The sequence below is a fragment of the Etheostoma cragini genome, chromosome 19, assembly GCF_013103735.1.
Source record: "Etheostoma cragini isolate CJK2018 chromosome 19, CSU_Ecrag_1.0, whole genome shotgun sequence".
NCBI lineage: Eukaryota > Metazoa > Chordata > Actinopteri > Perciformes > Percidae > Etheostoma > Etheostoma cragini.
The window spans coordinates 1,545,747-1,558,682 of record NC_048425.1 but is presented as its reverse complement, the minus strand read 5'-3'; the positions used below and the strand labels follow the sequence as shown (position 1 = coordinate 1,558,682).

Here is a 12,936-nt window from a genome sequence, read left to right as displayed (position 1 = left end):
CTCCTCAGTCTGTAATAGGAAGTATAGATTTGCATATGTATTTTTAATGGTAAATATATTAGATCCTTTTGTACTGTACATGGTAACTATCTAAGGGACTGTACCTGATAGGTGAGCTCCTTCACCCTCCTCTCATATTTGCGGACACCCTTAATGGCATCTGCTCCGCGTCTCTGCTCAGCCTCAATCTCTGCCTCCAGTTCATGAACCTTCAAAAAATAAGACAATAAGTATCCGTCTTTCTTTTCCTATAAAGCTTTCTTCAGTTGTGCAAATTCGTGACTATCATACCCTGGACTCAAGTTTCTGGAGCTGCTTCTTGCCACCCTTCATGGCCAGGTTCTCAGCTTCATCCAGGCGGTGCTGCAAGTCCTTAACAGCAACCTCCAGGTTCTTCTTCATCCTCTCCAGGTGAGCGCTGGTATCCTGCTCCTTCTTCAGCTCCTCAGCCATCATAGCAGCCTAAAAGAAACAGCATAAGATGTTAATGAGAAATATCTTTAACATATTGTAGTGAAAGTAAGAACAAATGGATTGTAAACCTACATCAGTGATGGCCTTCTTGGCCTTCTCCTCTGCATTTCTTGCTTCCTGAACAGTGTCATCCACTTCACTCTGGACCTGGACCAGGTCAGACTCAAGCTTCTTCTTGGAGTTCAGAAGGCTTGTGTTCTAAAATGCAAAAAAGCACTTTAGTCATGACATGCCTGACTTTCAAGTTATTTGTGATTAGATTTTTGAATTACTGAAGAAATGATTGGGCTTGTTCACCTGAGAGTGCAGAAGTCCAACACGCTCACTGGCATCCACCAGCTCCTGTTCAGCAGTCTTGCGACTTCTCTCTGTCTGTTCCAGAGCAGCTCTAAGTTCCTCGATTTCCGCTACCATCAGACCGTTCCTGCGATCCACCATAGCAGCTTGTTCCTTGAAGTCTTCCTGTGCTCTGACAGCATCATCAAGGTGCAGTTGTGCATCCTAAAGAAAAGGACAATATTCACACGAATGCCCAAATTTACCTGCACCGACCATAGTCTGTGCAACAACTTGATTTCTATCAATACCTTCAGCTGTGCCTGCACATTCCTCAGCTGCTTCTGGGACTCAGCAGCCTGGCGATTGGCGTGGCTCAGCTGAATCTCCATCTCATTCAGGTCTCCCTCCATCTTCTTCTTGATTCTCAGGGCATCGTTTCTGCTCCTGACCTCAGAATCCAGAGTGCTCTGCATGGAGTCAGTCACCCTCTGGCTGTTTCTCTTGATCTGCTCCATCTCCTCATCTTTCTCTGCCAGCTTCCTGTCCACCTCTCCCTTAATCTGGTTGAGCTCCAGCTGGACACGCAGGATCTTTGATTCTTCGTGTTCCAGAGTTCCCTAAATATATCAAAGAATTTAATATTAATAGTTGCCATTATTCCTTTACTTGGTGTATTTTTCCATGATTTTCCCTAGGAAAAAATAGTACCTCAGCCTCTTCAAGAGCCGTCTGGATCTCAGCCTTCTCGGTTTCTACCTGCTTCTTGGACTTCTCCAGCTCATGGATGCTCTTGCCGGTCTCACCAATCTGTTCAGTCAGATCTGAGATCTCCTCTGCAGAGAGATACATGTATTTTATATTGTTAAGCCTTACAATGCAATAAAAAAAAACATTATTGGAACACAAATGAATACAACATAAGAAATACAAGTGTTGAATACAATGTAGCTGTTACACAATGTAGAACTTACGTTGCAGGTTCTTGTTTTCCCGCTTCATGGTCTCCAGCTGATCCAGAGATTCTTCATAAGAGTTCTTCATCTTGAACAGTTCAGTGCTGAGAGAACGAGTCTCCTTCTGTGCTCCCTCAAGCTCTGCCTGACCCTCCTCGTACTTCTGTTTCCACTCTGCCAGCACCTGAATAACATCATTAATACAGTTCAGTTGGTTATGTGGCACTATGAGGAAAAATAAATGTATATTTGTTTGTATGGCTTGGCCACACAAAGTTAACAAAGCTACCTTGTCAAAGTTCCTCTGCTTCTTGTCCAGGTTGGCAGCCAGCCCATTGGCCCTCTCCACATCAATCATGAGGTCCTCCACCTCACTCTGGAGCCTCTGTTTGGTTTTCTCAAGAGAAGCACACTTGGAATTCACTGCCTCAATCTGCTCCTCAGCCTCCTGAAGACGCTGAGCCAGCTTTTTCCTGTTTGAAAAGGATAAGCTTAGTTTTCCACTGAAACCACTTTTTACCAGATATTCTTTCATGAATGAAATACAAATGATTACATAGTCTCAGAAACTAGATGAATGTAAGAAAGCACTGCTTTAATCTGTAAGTTACTTTCGTAATAAGACAATAAAAACGAATAAGTGAAAACCCTGTTTATAACATTTGTTAAAATCTGAGAACTGTATTTGAGTTGTGCTGAAAGGTTACACTTGTGAACTGGCCATTGAATTGTTTGAATGTTACTCACTTGGATTCCTCGAGCTCCTCAGTGCGCTGGATAGCATCAGTTTCGTACTTAGTTCTCCACTGAGCCACCTCACTGTTGGCCTTGGACATTCCACGCTGCAGCTCAGCCTTGGCCTCCTGCTCCTCCTCAAACTGCTCCCGCAGCAGATCACAGTCATGGCGGGCTGATTGCAGTCCATGGGCAAGAGCATTCTTTGCCTGTTGTGAGAAATATGATGGGATTTACAAAATTCCTTAAACTAATAACACCAATACACACTCACTTAACGGTTTCTTACCTTAACCTCCTCTTCAATCTGTCTTTTCAGCTCCTCAATCTGCTGTGTGAATGCCTGTTTGCCTCTGGTCAGCTGGGAGACAAGAGCTTCTTTCTCTTCAATTTGGCGGCTGAATTCACCTTGTGTGGAAGATGTCATGACACATCAGTTTTTGTTATTTTTCTGAATAACACAAAGATATATAAATGATCGTTCAGTCGAAAAGTTTTAAATACCGTTTTCTGTCAAAAGACGTGCTTTCTGTGCATTTGAGTCATTGATTTGACGGACGTTTTCATCATTCTTGGTCTTAAGTTCGCTAAGTTGGTCCTCTAGAGTACGGCAGATTTTTTCAAGATTTCCCTAATGAGTAAGAGATGAGTAGAGATGAGATCAGTGATCAGATTTTATTTATATTAATTACATTATGTACTATACGTATTTAGTTAATAAAACTGCATTTAACACATTGTGTACCTTTGCTTTAGCAACATTCTCCATGTTGCTAGAGAGGTCATCAATCTCCATCTTGTATTCACTCTTTTCCTTCTCAAGCTTCTGCTTTACACGCTGGAGGTTGTCGATCTGCTCTCCCAGCTCAGCAACGCTGTCAGCCTGCTTCTTGCGAAGAGCAGCAGCGGTGGCTTCATGCTGCAGAGTGGACTCCTCAAGATCACGACGGAGCTTCTGGAACTCAGCTTCACGCTTCTTGTTCATCTCAATCTGAGCAGCAGTGGCACCACCAGCCTCCTCCAGCCTCTCACTGATCTCTTCAAGTTCCCTGGAGAGGTCAGCTCTCTGCTTCTCAACCTTGGCACGAGCAGCACGCTCAGCCTCAATCTCCTCCTCCAGTTCCTCAATACGAGCCTGTCGAATGGATGTGATGACTTTCAGTAAATTTCACTTTTAAAACACAACATTGTGAACACATGCAGAAATGTTTTGTGTAATGCAATATGTCACCTGGAGCTCCTTGATCTTCTTCTGCAGCTGAGCACCCAGTGATTGCTCATCTTCAATCTTGCTAAGTAACTGACTGATTTCAAAGTCCTTCCTGTGTGAATTATATATAAGATACATAGAGTTCAAGCAGTTGACCACACTTTTTAAAAGAATGGTTGTACAAATCAAAAAATTACGTTACTTTTTTATCTTCTCATCAGACTGCTGCTTGTCATTTTCAAGATCCATGATGGATTCCTGGGCCAGTTTCAGATCACCCTCGAGCTTTCTCTTGGCTCTCTCAAGGTCCATGCGGAGCTTCTTTTCTTGCTCCAGAGAACCCTCAAGCTAAAAAATACAATTTTGAGTTTTTAACAATCACATTCAAGAGGAATGCTCTTGCTTTGCCAATCCAAGAGGCTTTGTAAACTTACATCATCCACTTGCTGCTCAAGCTTGGTCTTGGCCTTGGTCAGAGTGTTGACTTTGTCTTCCTCTGCCTGCAAGTCATCCAGAGTCTGCTGATGAGCCTCCTGAAGTGCTTTCTTTTCCTTGGTCAGCTTAGCAATGCTCTCATCTTGAGAGGCCATCTCCTCAGTCAGGTTCTTAACCTAAGAGTGCAAGAAGATTCTCGTATTTAAATGGTCATCATTATAATCATACTTGATCAGCTGGACAGATTACTTTTTACGAACCTTGTTCTCTGTGGCATGTTTCTCTTTTTCCACTTTAGCCAAGGTAAGTTCCAGATCATCAATATCTTTCTTGAGCTCAGAGCATTCATCCTCCAGCTTTCTCTTCTTGGCAGTGAGCTCAGCATTGATTTCCTCTTCATCCTCCAGTCTCTCAGTTGTCTCTTTGAGTTTGGCCTCCTGCTGAATCTTACTCTTGATAAGTCCCTCACATCTCTCTTCTGCGTCATTCAGATTCTCTGATTCCTAGTTAGTTTTTCAAAAAGAGATGTTAGCACATTAAAAAATACATGACAAAGCAGAATTGTCCGTTGGTTTGTACGTACAGATGCTACTTGTAGCTGCAGATCATTCTTCTCCTGCAGAAGGGACACCATCTTCTCCTCCAGTTCCTTCTTCTTGGCCAGGGCAGTAGCCAAGTCAGTTTTCATTTTATCATAGTTCTCCTTCATAGCTGCCAGCTCCTTCTCAGTTTCAGCACTCTTCAGCAAAGGCTTGATCTTGTAGTACACCTTCATCCATGGCCAGTGTTTGACATTCATGAATGAGCGGACATTGTACTGGATGGTAAATATAGCATCCCTGTTGAAAAGAAGTTGCAGTTAGGGGCAAAGTTGTTCCTCATTATTCGTTCTGCGGCTCTTTACTCAATATTGTTGTTTTCAACATGCCTTCTTTGTGTCATCTTCACAAACTCTGTTCTCATGAGAAAACCACGGCACAAAGCCTGAGTCATGGTGACTAGATTTGCCAGTTTTTCATCTCTCATCTCCTCAAGGACACCCAGTAGGCCGGCCTTGAAGAACACCTGATCAAAGTGAAAATGGAAATTTACTTCATTTCTCTGCACTATACACTTTTCTAAACAAACCAGAAATGACTCCAACAGCATGTACCCCAACACAATCATGAGAATGTCATATATTATTTAGAAAACGTTTTTACCTTCAACAGGTTAAGGTAGCAAAATTCCGTAAAAAGTGAAACACAATTATGGTATTCTAATTGGCTGGTGGCAGCTGTGCATTTTTCCAGGATACTTATCCTGTATGGGCACTGTTACTAGTCTTTTACTATTTCCTGTCCCACAAGAGAAAATGTAACCTTTATCAATGGCCTTTTGGTGGTGCAAGTTCTGTATTTTATAACATACCTTTTTTTTTAACAGACAAAATGCATTGACCATCATTTGAACCTACAACTAAAGTATATCATTGCCATCAAGGGACTTACCTTGGTGTGTCCAAATTTGTACTCATCATGATTAACGTCAATTGACCCAAGCAGCTTCTCTGAAGCCTTCTTGTTGTCAATGAAGTGGCCCTCGGGGATGACACTGGCATTCAGCACCTTGTACCTTTTTATGAGAGTTAATGGTCAGTATGAGCATTTCTTTTAATCTATCAAAAAGCAAAAAAACTACCCATTGATACCTCTGCTTGAAGTCAGCATAGAGAATTCTGCTGGGAAAACCTTTCCTGCAGATTCTAATACCCTCCAGCACACCGTTACACCTGAGCTGGTGGATGACCAGGAAGTTCTCCATCAGACCTGTAAAAATACATGTCTCAATTACTTCCCTGAATAAATAGTAAGGATCTATAATTAAGTAAAGCATAACAACAAAAAATCTCTTAAAGAATCTCTTGAGATTAATTTTTCTTTGTACCTGGAGTCTTTGACTCATTGGGAATCAGGCAGCGCACAAAGTGAGGATGGGTGCTCCTCAAGTTAGTCATCAGCTTGCCCAAGTTCTCCTGTAGATCCAAAATGGTGATTTATATAATGCATATAACTCCCCATTAGAGTTTGAGCATACATTGAAATGCTGTATATGAGATAATTTTGCAATGTTAAACCTTACCCTAAACTGTGAAGACACAGTCTGCATGGAACCACCCTTCTTCTTGCCACCCTTCTTTCCACCAGTTTCTGTAAATATTTTTAGACATGTTATGTGTTGATTGTGACATATCATTTACATGAGCAGATGCTACAGTTAGTTAAAAATATACAGTATAACCTTAAAAGTTTTTTTTTTTTTTACTGTAGTTACTATCATACCCTCGACGACGGGAGGATACAGAACAGACAGCAGTTTCACTGGGGATTTCTGGTACAGCTGAATGACAGAGTCATTCAGGGGATCCTTGTTCTTGTCCAGCCAGCCAGCGATATTGTAGTCCACGGTACCGGCGTAGTGCACAAGGGAGAAGTGGGCCTCAATCTTGCCCTTTGCAGGCTTAGGCTTCTCAAATGCTTTGTTTTTGCCAAGATGCTGGTCATACAGCTTGTTCTTGAAGGATGTGTCTGTGGCCTTGGGGAACATGCACTCCTCTTCAAGGATGGAGAAGATTCCCATGGGCTTGTAAAAGATGTAAAGATGAATGTCATTATGTGATACATGAATTCAAAATTAAGAAAAACTAGATACATAATTACCAATTTGTTTGATTACCTTTTCAATGAGCTCAATGCAAGCAGCTAAGTCCATGCCAAAGTCAATGAAATCCCAGACAATACCCTCCTTCTTGTACTCCTCTTGCTCCAGGACAAACATAGTGTGGTTGAAGAACTGTTGCAGTTTCTCATTGGTGAAGTTGATGCACAGTTGTTCCAAGGTGTTAAACTGTGATGGAACAAATCATTAATATAATCTCTTTTAAGGCAATAAGAAGGCTTCTGTCATGAAAATTCTTGGCCTCCATATTGTTTGAAATAAAACTTACGTCGAAGATTTCAAAGCCAGCAATATCCAGGACACCAATGTAGAACTGTCTTGCTTGTTTAGTGTCCAAACTCTGGTTGATACGGACGACCATCCACAAGAACATCCTCTCATAGATAGACTTGGCCAAGGCAGGCACTGCGTTCATCACCTGAATAAAAACAAGGATGTGATTTGTTTAAAATTAATCATCTTGTAAAACAATGGCATACTGGTGTTTTACATTTTTGTAATGGAATAAATGACACAAAAGAATCAAAAATAAAAATTATATGTCAAAGTATAAATACTAATTTACTACTTTAGCCTACCTCTGCCCTCCTATGTACTTAAGCTCAATTTTCATTTTCCTTCAGTACTCCGTCTGGGTTTGCATTATTTTGAGGATTTTCTCCAGCCAAATATTTGGCAGTCCAAGCAACAAACCGAGGGAGTAGCTGAGAACAATGACGGTGAGTTGGTCCGCTTTGAGTTGTAGTTCCACAATGGCGGCGGAGAAAGATTTGTGCGAAGCCTTTCGGTCTGGTTATGGCAACGCTGCAGAATATCCAGAAGTATAAGCCAGAGCAAGACCAGCCTTTGCTGAGTTTTGGTGGCCATGATGTTGTGGCCCTCCTCGCCACGAGGTTCAGGAAAAGTTAGATTTTCCAGCTAGCTCTGTTTAGTGGTGAAGGAGTTGGCTAAGACGTACGCTGGCGATGTTAAGCCAACGTCAAGACCAAACGTTTTGATTGTGATTGGGTAGGGCAGATCCAGAGTCGCTCTGGGTAGATCCAATAGTTTTAAATGTACGAGAGTCTGGTAGGACCAGGCTACTATTACATATTAAACAGAAGTGATACCAGTCTCAATTACCTGAGGTACAGTCTGTCCCTTGGTGACATACTCATTTCCGACCTTCACTCTGGGATAGCACAGAGCCTTGAGCATGTCAGCGGAGTTCAGACCCAGCAAGTAAGCAACCTTGTCAGCCTCTGAAAATAGTTCAGAGATTTCCATCATGATATGAAACCAGTGTGATTAAGACCTGGATTACTGTTTTCCCCAAGCCATTTACTGGCATTAAATACTCACCCTCTGTGCCATCAGGCTCAGCCTGCTCCTCGCGCTGCTTCTGCTTGAACTTCATGTTACCATGGTGGATCACAGCACCAGTCATCCTGTAGATGCTCACCTTCTCTTCCCCAGTGAAGCCCAGGATATCAATGGCATTCTGAGTTCAAAAGAGGTCCACACAAACATAATCACTTTAGAAAAATGCACTTAAAAGAGCAGTTTTGAAATATTTGAAAGTCAAAATCACTTACATCAGTGGCTTCCAGCTCAACTTTGTCATCAATGCTGGCCACAGAAATCTGACCCATGCTACACATGGGGAAGTCGTAGGGGTTGGTCGTGATGAGTGCCGTTTCTGGAGATCAAAAAATGGTGCACACATCAGAATATTTTTTTTAGATTTAAACAGATTAAACAATGTGCATCCTCTCAATTTTCCTACCAAGAATAGCAGGGATGTGGCCGGTCATCATCTGGAAGAAGATGTGGTAGCCTCTTTCATCAGAAAGCTGGTATGTCACTCTTGACTTCTCCAGCAGATCTACAAATATTGTTCATAAATTATAGTCTGACCCATTCTCAATTCCAGTTGTTTGTATGTACTAAGATTATTATTACTTACATGTCTCAATATCAGCACTAGCCAGTTTGCCAGTTGTGCCAAAATGGATTCTGATGAATTTACCCTGTTTGGAACAAAGGATTTTAAATTTACATCCACATCGGCAATCTGTAACAAGACCTCTTTCATGTGTAGAAATTATTCCATACTTACAAAGCGAGAAGAGTTGTCATTCCTTATAGTTTTGGCGTTACCATAGGCCTCCAGCAGGGGGTTGGCTGCAATAATCTGATCCTCCAGTGACCCCTATAATCCAGGTTTTGAATTATAGTTAGAAAAAGTTTTATTTTTTATTTCCCCCCCTTAAAAAATATTCTATAAACAACAAATCCTGAATTGTAATCATACAGTGACATACCTTTGATTCGTCCCTCTTGGGTCCACCAACTGAGATTGTTGCAAAGTACTGGATGACACGCTTGGTGTTCACAGTCTTTCCAGCACCAGATTCTCCACTAGGTATAGACATAGACTTTTTAGAATTTGAGCAAACTATATTACTGTCAAACAAAGTCAACAAATATAAATGTACCAAACTTACGTGATCAAGACAGACTGGTTCTCCCTATCTGTAAATTAAAAACAGAATAATTTACTGTTTCACTGCAACATAACCCCTTTATACTGATAAATTCTTGGCAAGCCAAGGCAGCTTTGCTTGTAGAGCACATTTCAGCAACAGGGCAATTCAAAGTGCTCTACACAAAAACAGTTAAACAGTTAAAAGATAAAAAAAAGATAAAACACAAGACTAAATTAAACAATAAAGAAATGAACAACCATTTAAAGAAAGGCAACATCAAAAAGAAAGGTCTTCAGCCTTAATTTAAAAGAACTGAGAGTAGCAGCGGCTCTGCATTTTTCTGGGAGTTTGTTCCAGATAAGAGGAGCATAGAAACTGAACCCTGCTTCACCCTGGTTAGTTCTGACTCTGGGGACAGAAAGCAGGACTGTCCCAGATGACCTGAGAGGTCTGGGTGGTTCATAGTGTAGTAGAAGGTCCGAAATGTATTTTGGCCCTAAACCGTTTAGTGATTTATCAACTAGCCAAAGTACTTTGAAATCAATTCTTTGAGGCACAGGAAGCCAGTGTAAGGACTTAGAACTGGAGTGATGTAATCAAGTCTCTTGGTCTTAGGGAGGAACTGAGCTGCAGCTTTCTGATTTAGCTGCAGCTTTCTGATTGATTTTTTTAGGGAGACCTGGAAAGACCCCGTTACAGCAGTCAAGTCTACTGAAGATGAAAGCATGGACAAGTTTTTCCAAATCCTGTGGGCACATAAATCCTTTAACCCTTGATTTATTCCTAAGGTGATAATAGGCTGACTTTGTAATTGTCTTAATGTGAGCGTTAAAATTCAAGTCAAGAGCTGTCTCAGTGCTGTGGTGGGGTCGGAAACCCAACTGAAAGGGGATCATAACTGTTGTCTAGTGACAGGAAATGGTTAAGTTATTGAAAAAATGCTTTTTCACAAATTTTACTTAAAAACGGAAGGTTTGATATTGGCCTATAGTTGCTCATTGGTGATGTGTCTAGATTGTTCTCTCTACATTGACATTACACATTCTACATTGTTTTGATAATGACTTACCAGTAAGCATGAACTGAAAAGCGTTGTCTGAGACAGAGAAGATGTGGGGTGGAGCCTCCATACGCTTCTTGCCTCTATAGGCGGCTACACATTCAGAATCGTACACTGGGAGCCACTTGTAGGGGTTCACAGTGGCACAGAACAACCCAGAGTAGGTCTGAAAGAGATCATAGAGATTCCACACTTAACACTGTTTCCTACAAGCTTAGCAATTCACAATAGTTCTTTTCTCATTTGGCAGATTGTCTTACATAGATCATCCATGCTGCAAAACGCTCTTTGAGGTTATACAGCACAGAGGCTTCATTGAGATGGGTCATCATGGCCATGTCCTCAATCTTGTCATACTTGGGAGGGTTCATTGGATAGACGTCATCTTCTTTTACTGTCCTCTCCTGCAAAAGAAAATTGGACACAATGAGAACTTATCATAATGAATTCCCTGTTGACCGTGACTTCATGATACTAACCTCCTTAGTGTCCAAGACTTCAACAGTGACTTTGCCACCATCTTTCTTGATGATTTTTGCCTTCAAGTATAGCTCCTTGACATCAGCCACGTAGCAGGCACTCTTGGCATCAAATGGTGAACTTTGAGCCTCAATTCTCTCCCTTTCTGGCTTACGAAGGTAAACAGCAGCTTTGCCATAAATTGCCATCTCTGCGTCCGTACTCATGGTGGCGGTTTACTTCTGTGGAGTAATTCCAAAGTGGAATAATCTATATATGTACAGTATATAAGTAAAAGTAATGTCTTCTAGCCAATGACTGGAAAGCCCAGACTTATATTGTTCAATGAAATAATTAACATATTCCTGTCAAATTAAGTTCTGCGAATCATTTCAAGTCAGTAAGTCAAACAATAGCAGTCTTAGAATGATGGTTTCTGTTCATATCATTGAACAGTTACTAAATGCCTAGGGTTGTACTAAACAACAATATGTCAATATCAAAATATTATTTACATTATCACAAGGGACCATTAGCTTAGTTAAAGCCTTTCAGACCGTCAGACAGATTGTCTATGCTGTAATTTCATTATGTTGCTCTATAATTTACACACATCTTTTGCATGTCTCTCCGTCCAGGGAGAGAGATTTATGCTCAGTTTCTTTTCCTGAGGTTCCTTTTGTTTAAGGACTCCACATTGAAGGTCTGAGGACATAGTGTCGTATGATGTACAGATTGTAAAACCCATTGAGACAAATTTGTGACTTTAGGTCATATAAAAAAGTTGGCTTGTCACTTGGGATTGTTACTTGGGATTGTTACAATTAACACTAATTATTGTGGAGTTTTGTCCTAATTGTATGCAAAACACCTGCGGTCATTGATTAAACATCCAAATCAAATATCAAATATTTCAAATAAAAGTTGTACATACCTTATCCGTTCTCCTTGTGAAAAGAATGTTGCACTCCACAATCCTATGGAAAACATTATGGATGAGACGGTGCAAGAAACAACCTCAAATTGAGAACTTTGTTTACATATTTTCTCACATCTCTCCTTGTAGAGGTGTGTGTAACAAAAATCTTGTCAAAGATGCACAGTGCATTGAATACATGCATTCCTTCAAGCACTGAACTGCGTTGCACTATATTTATATTCAAATCTTAAATCTCGACTATACTGATATTGCACTACACATTCCTTCTATTCAAATGTTGTATTTTTTTGTAAACTTATTAATTCTATTGTATTAACTTTATTTATTTATTTTTTTTAGTTAGTGTTGTACTTTAAAAGCAAAGATTAACCAGAGTCAAACTCCTTGTTTTTTTTACGCAAACAAAAAATGTTTAGTAAACTACATAATGTCATATATTTTCCAAATTGAGAAATACATCTAAATGGTACGATGCATAGTAGTAGACCACCTCACCACAAGCTGGAACTTCAGTTGCCTCCCAACGCACTGTCTAAGGCATCCACATGGACCTATAATATTCAGTCTGGTGTGCTTACCAAGCAAAGGTGGAAGCAGACTTACTTGCCAATTATGGTAAGGTTAACAGCTGAGTCAAACACATTTTTTACTGGTTCTATATTTGGGAGAATCTCTACCCTAAGCAGCTTTTGAGTTCTTTTAAAACATTAACATATACGTTTTTATTTAAAGAAATATTGTAGGAAATGGTGTTGTTGACCAATCTTAAAATGATTACCTTTTAAGATGTTTGGGGATTGATAATTGACATTATTTAATTTAAGACTGTGTTGTTAGATTTTAAATTAATATGTGGAAGTTTGTTATCTGACAGACATTAAATGCATGAAAGGTAGATGGACATTGACATTATAATCTTAAATTATTTTGTGCTTGTGCTTGTTTGGTAAATTCTTGACTCCTAATAAACCTGCTCGTGCTTGGTTTGAAAATTCTGTTACCCCAGGTAAAAATTTGTATTAATGTGCATAAAGAAGCCAAGAAAAAGAAATTCTCCAAAAGGCATCAAATGACAGATTAGACACTTGTATAATTTGTCGAAAAAAGTTAGATTTTATTTCCATCATTTACACTTTCAGCAACAGAAAACAAAAATATGGCGTATGCTAAAGTTTTGGCACCCTGAAGAGTTCATAGCATTGATT

General features: G+C 40.3%; 1 protein-coding gene and 1 long non-coding RNA gene across 2 annotated transcripts in view; one reads left to right on the top strand and one right to left on the bottom strand.

The window, feature by feature from the left end:
- Nucleotides 1-285: 285 nt before the first annotated feature.
- On the bottom strand, nucleotides 286-11,033 carry LOC117962059 (myosin heavy chain, fast skeletal muscle-like). Its single transcript, XM_034901103.1, has 35 exons — nucleotides 10,812-11,033; nucleotides 10,593-10,736; nucleotides 10,342-10,498; nucleotides 9,291-9,318; nucleotides 9,108-9,204; nucleotides 8,903-8,995; nucleotides 8,750-8,813; nucleotides 8,570-8,668; nucleotides 8,379-8,482; nucleotides 8,146-8,284; nucleotides 7,927-8,045; nucleotides 7,073-7,222; nucleotides 6,802-6,972; nucleotides 6,408-6,708; nucleotides 6,208-6,275; nucleotides 6,013-6,100; nucleotides 5,777-5,894; nucleotides 5,577-5,700; nucleotides 5,015-5,151; nucleotides 4,670-4,925; nucleotides 4,347-4,589; nucleotides 4,086-4,262; nucleotides 3,854-3,999; nucleotides 3,673-3,763; nucleotides 3,187-3,576; nucleotides 2,946-3,072; nucleotides 2,731-2,849; nucleotides 2,454-2,650; nucleotides 1,996-2,179; nucleotides 1,725-1,890; nucleotides 1,462-1,586; nucleotides 1,062-1,370; nucleotides 772-975; nucleotides 547-672; nucleotides 286-462 (listed from the first exon to the last, which is right to left on the bottom strand). The coding sequence occupies exons 1-35, from the start codon at nucleotides 11,016-11,018 to the stop codon at nucleotides 286-288; spliced, it is 5,445 nt and encodes a 1,814-aa protein (XP_034756994.1). The 5' UTR covers nucleotides 11,019-11,033.
- Nucleotides 8,409-12,936, top strand: part of LOC117962064 — a 20,336-nt gene continuing 15,808 nt past the window's right edge. Inside the window, exon 1 of the long non-coding RNA XR_004660561.1 lies at nucleotides 8,409-8,478. This is a non-coding gene — a long non-coding RNA (uncharacterized LOC117962064). The remainder of the gene's footprint in view (nucleotides 8,479-12,936) is intronic.

What these genes read in the sequence shown, in the direction of transcription:
- LOC117962059 (XM_034901103.1), bottom strand. Translation starts at nt 11,018, where the DNA reads ATGAGTACGGACGCAGAGATGGCAATTTATGGCAAAGCTGCTGTTTAC. An exon ending in TTGAGCTGGAAGCCACTGAT is followed by an intron (nt 8,285 to 8,378) that starts GTAAGTGATTTT and finishes TTTTGAACTCAG; the next exon opens with AATGCCATTGATATCCTGGG. An exon ending in AACATGCCACAGAGAACAAG is followed by an intron (nt 4,263 to 4,346) that starts GTTCGTAAAAAG and finishes TTGCACTCTTAG; the next exon opens with GTTAAGAACCTGACTGAGGA.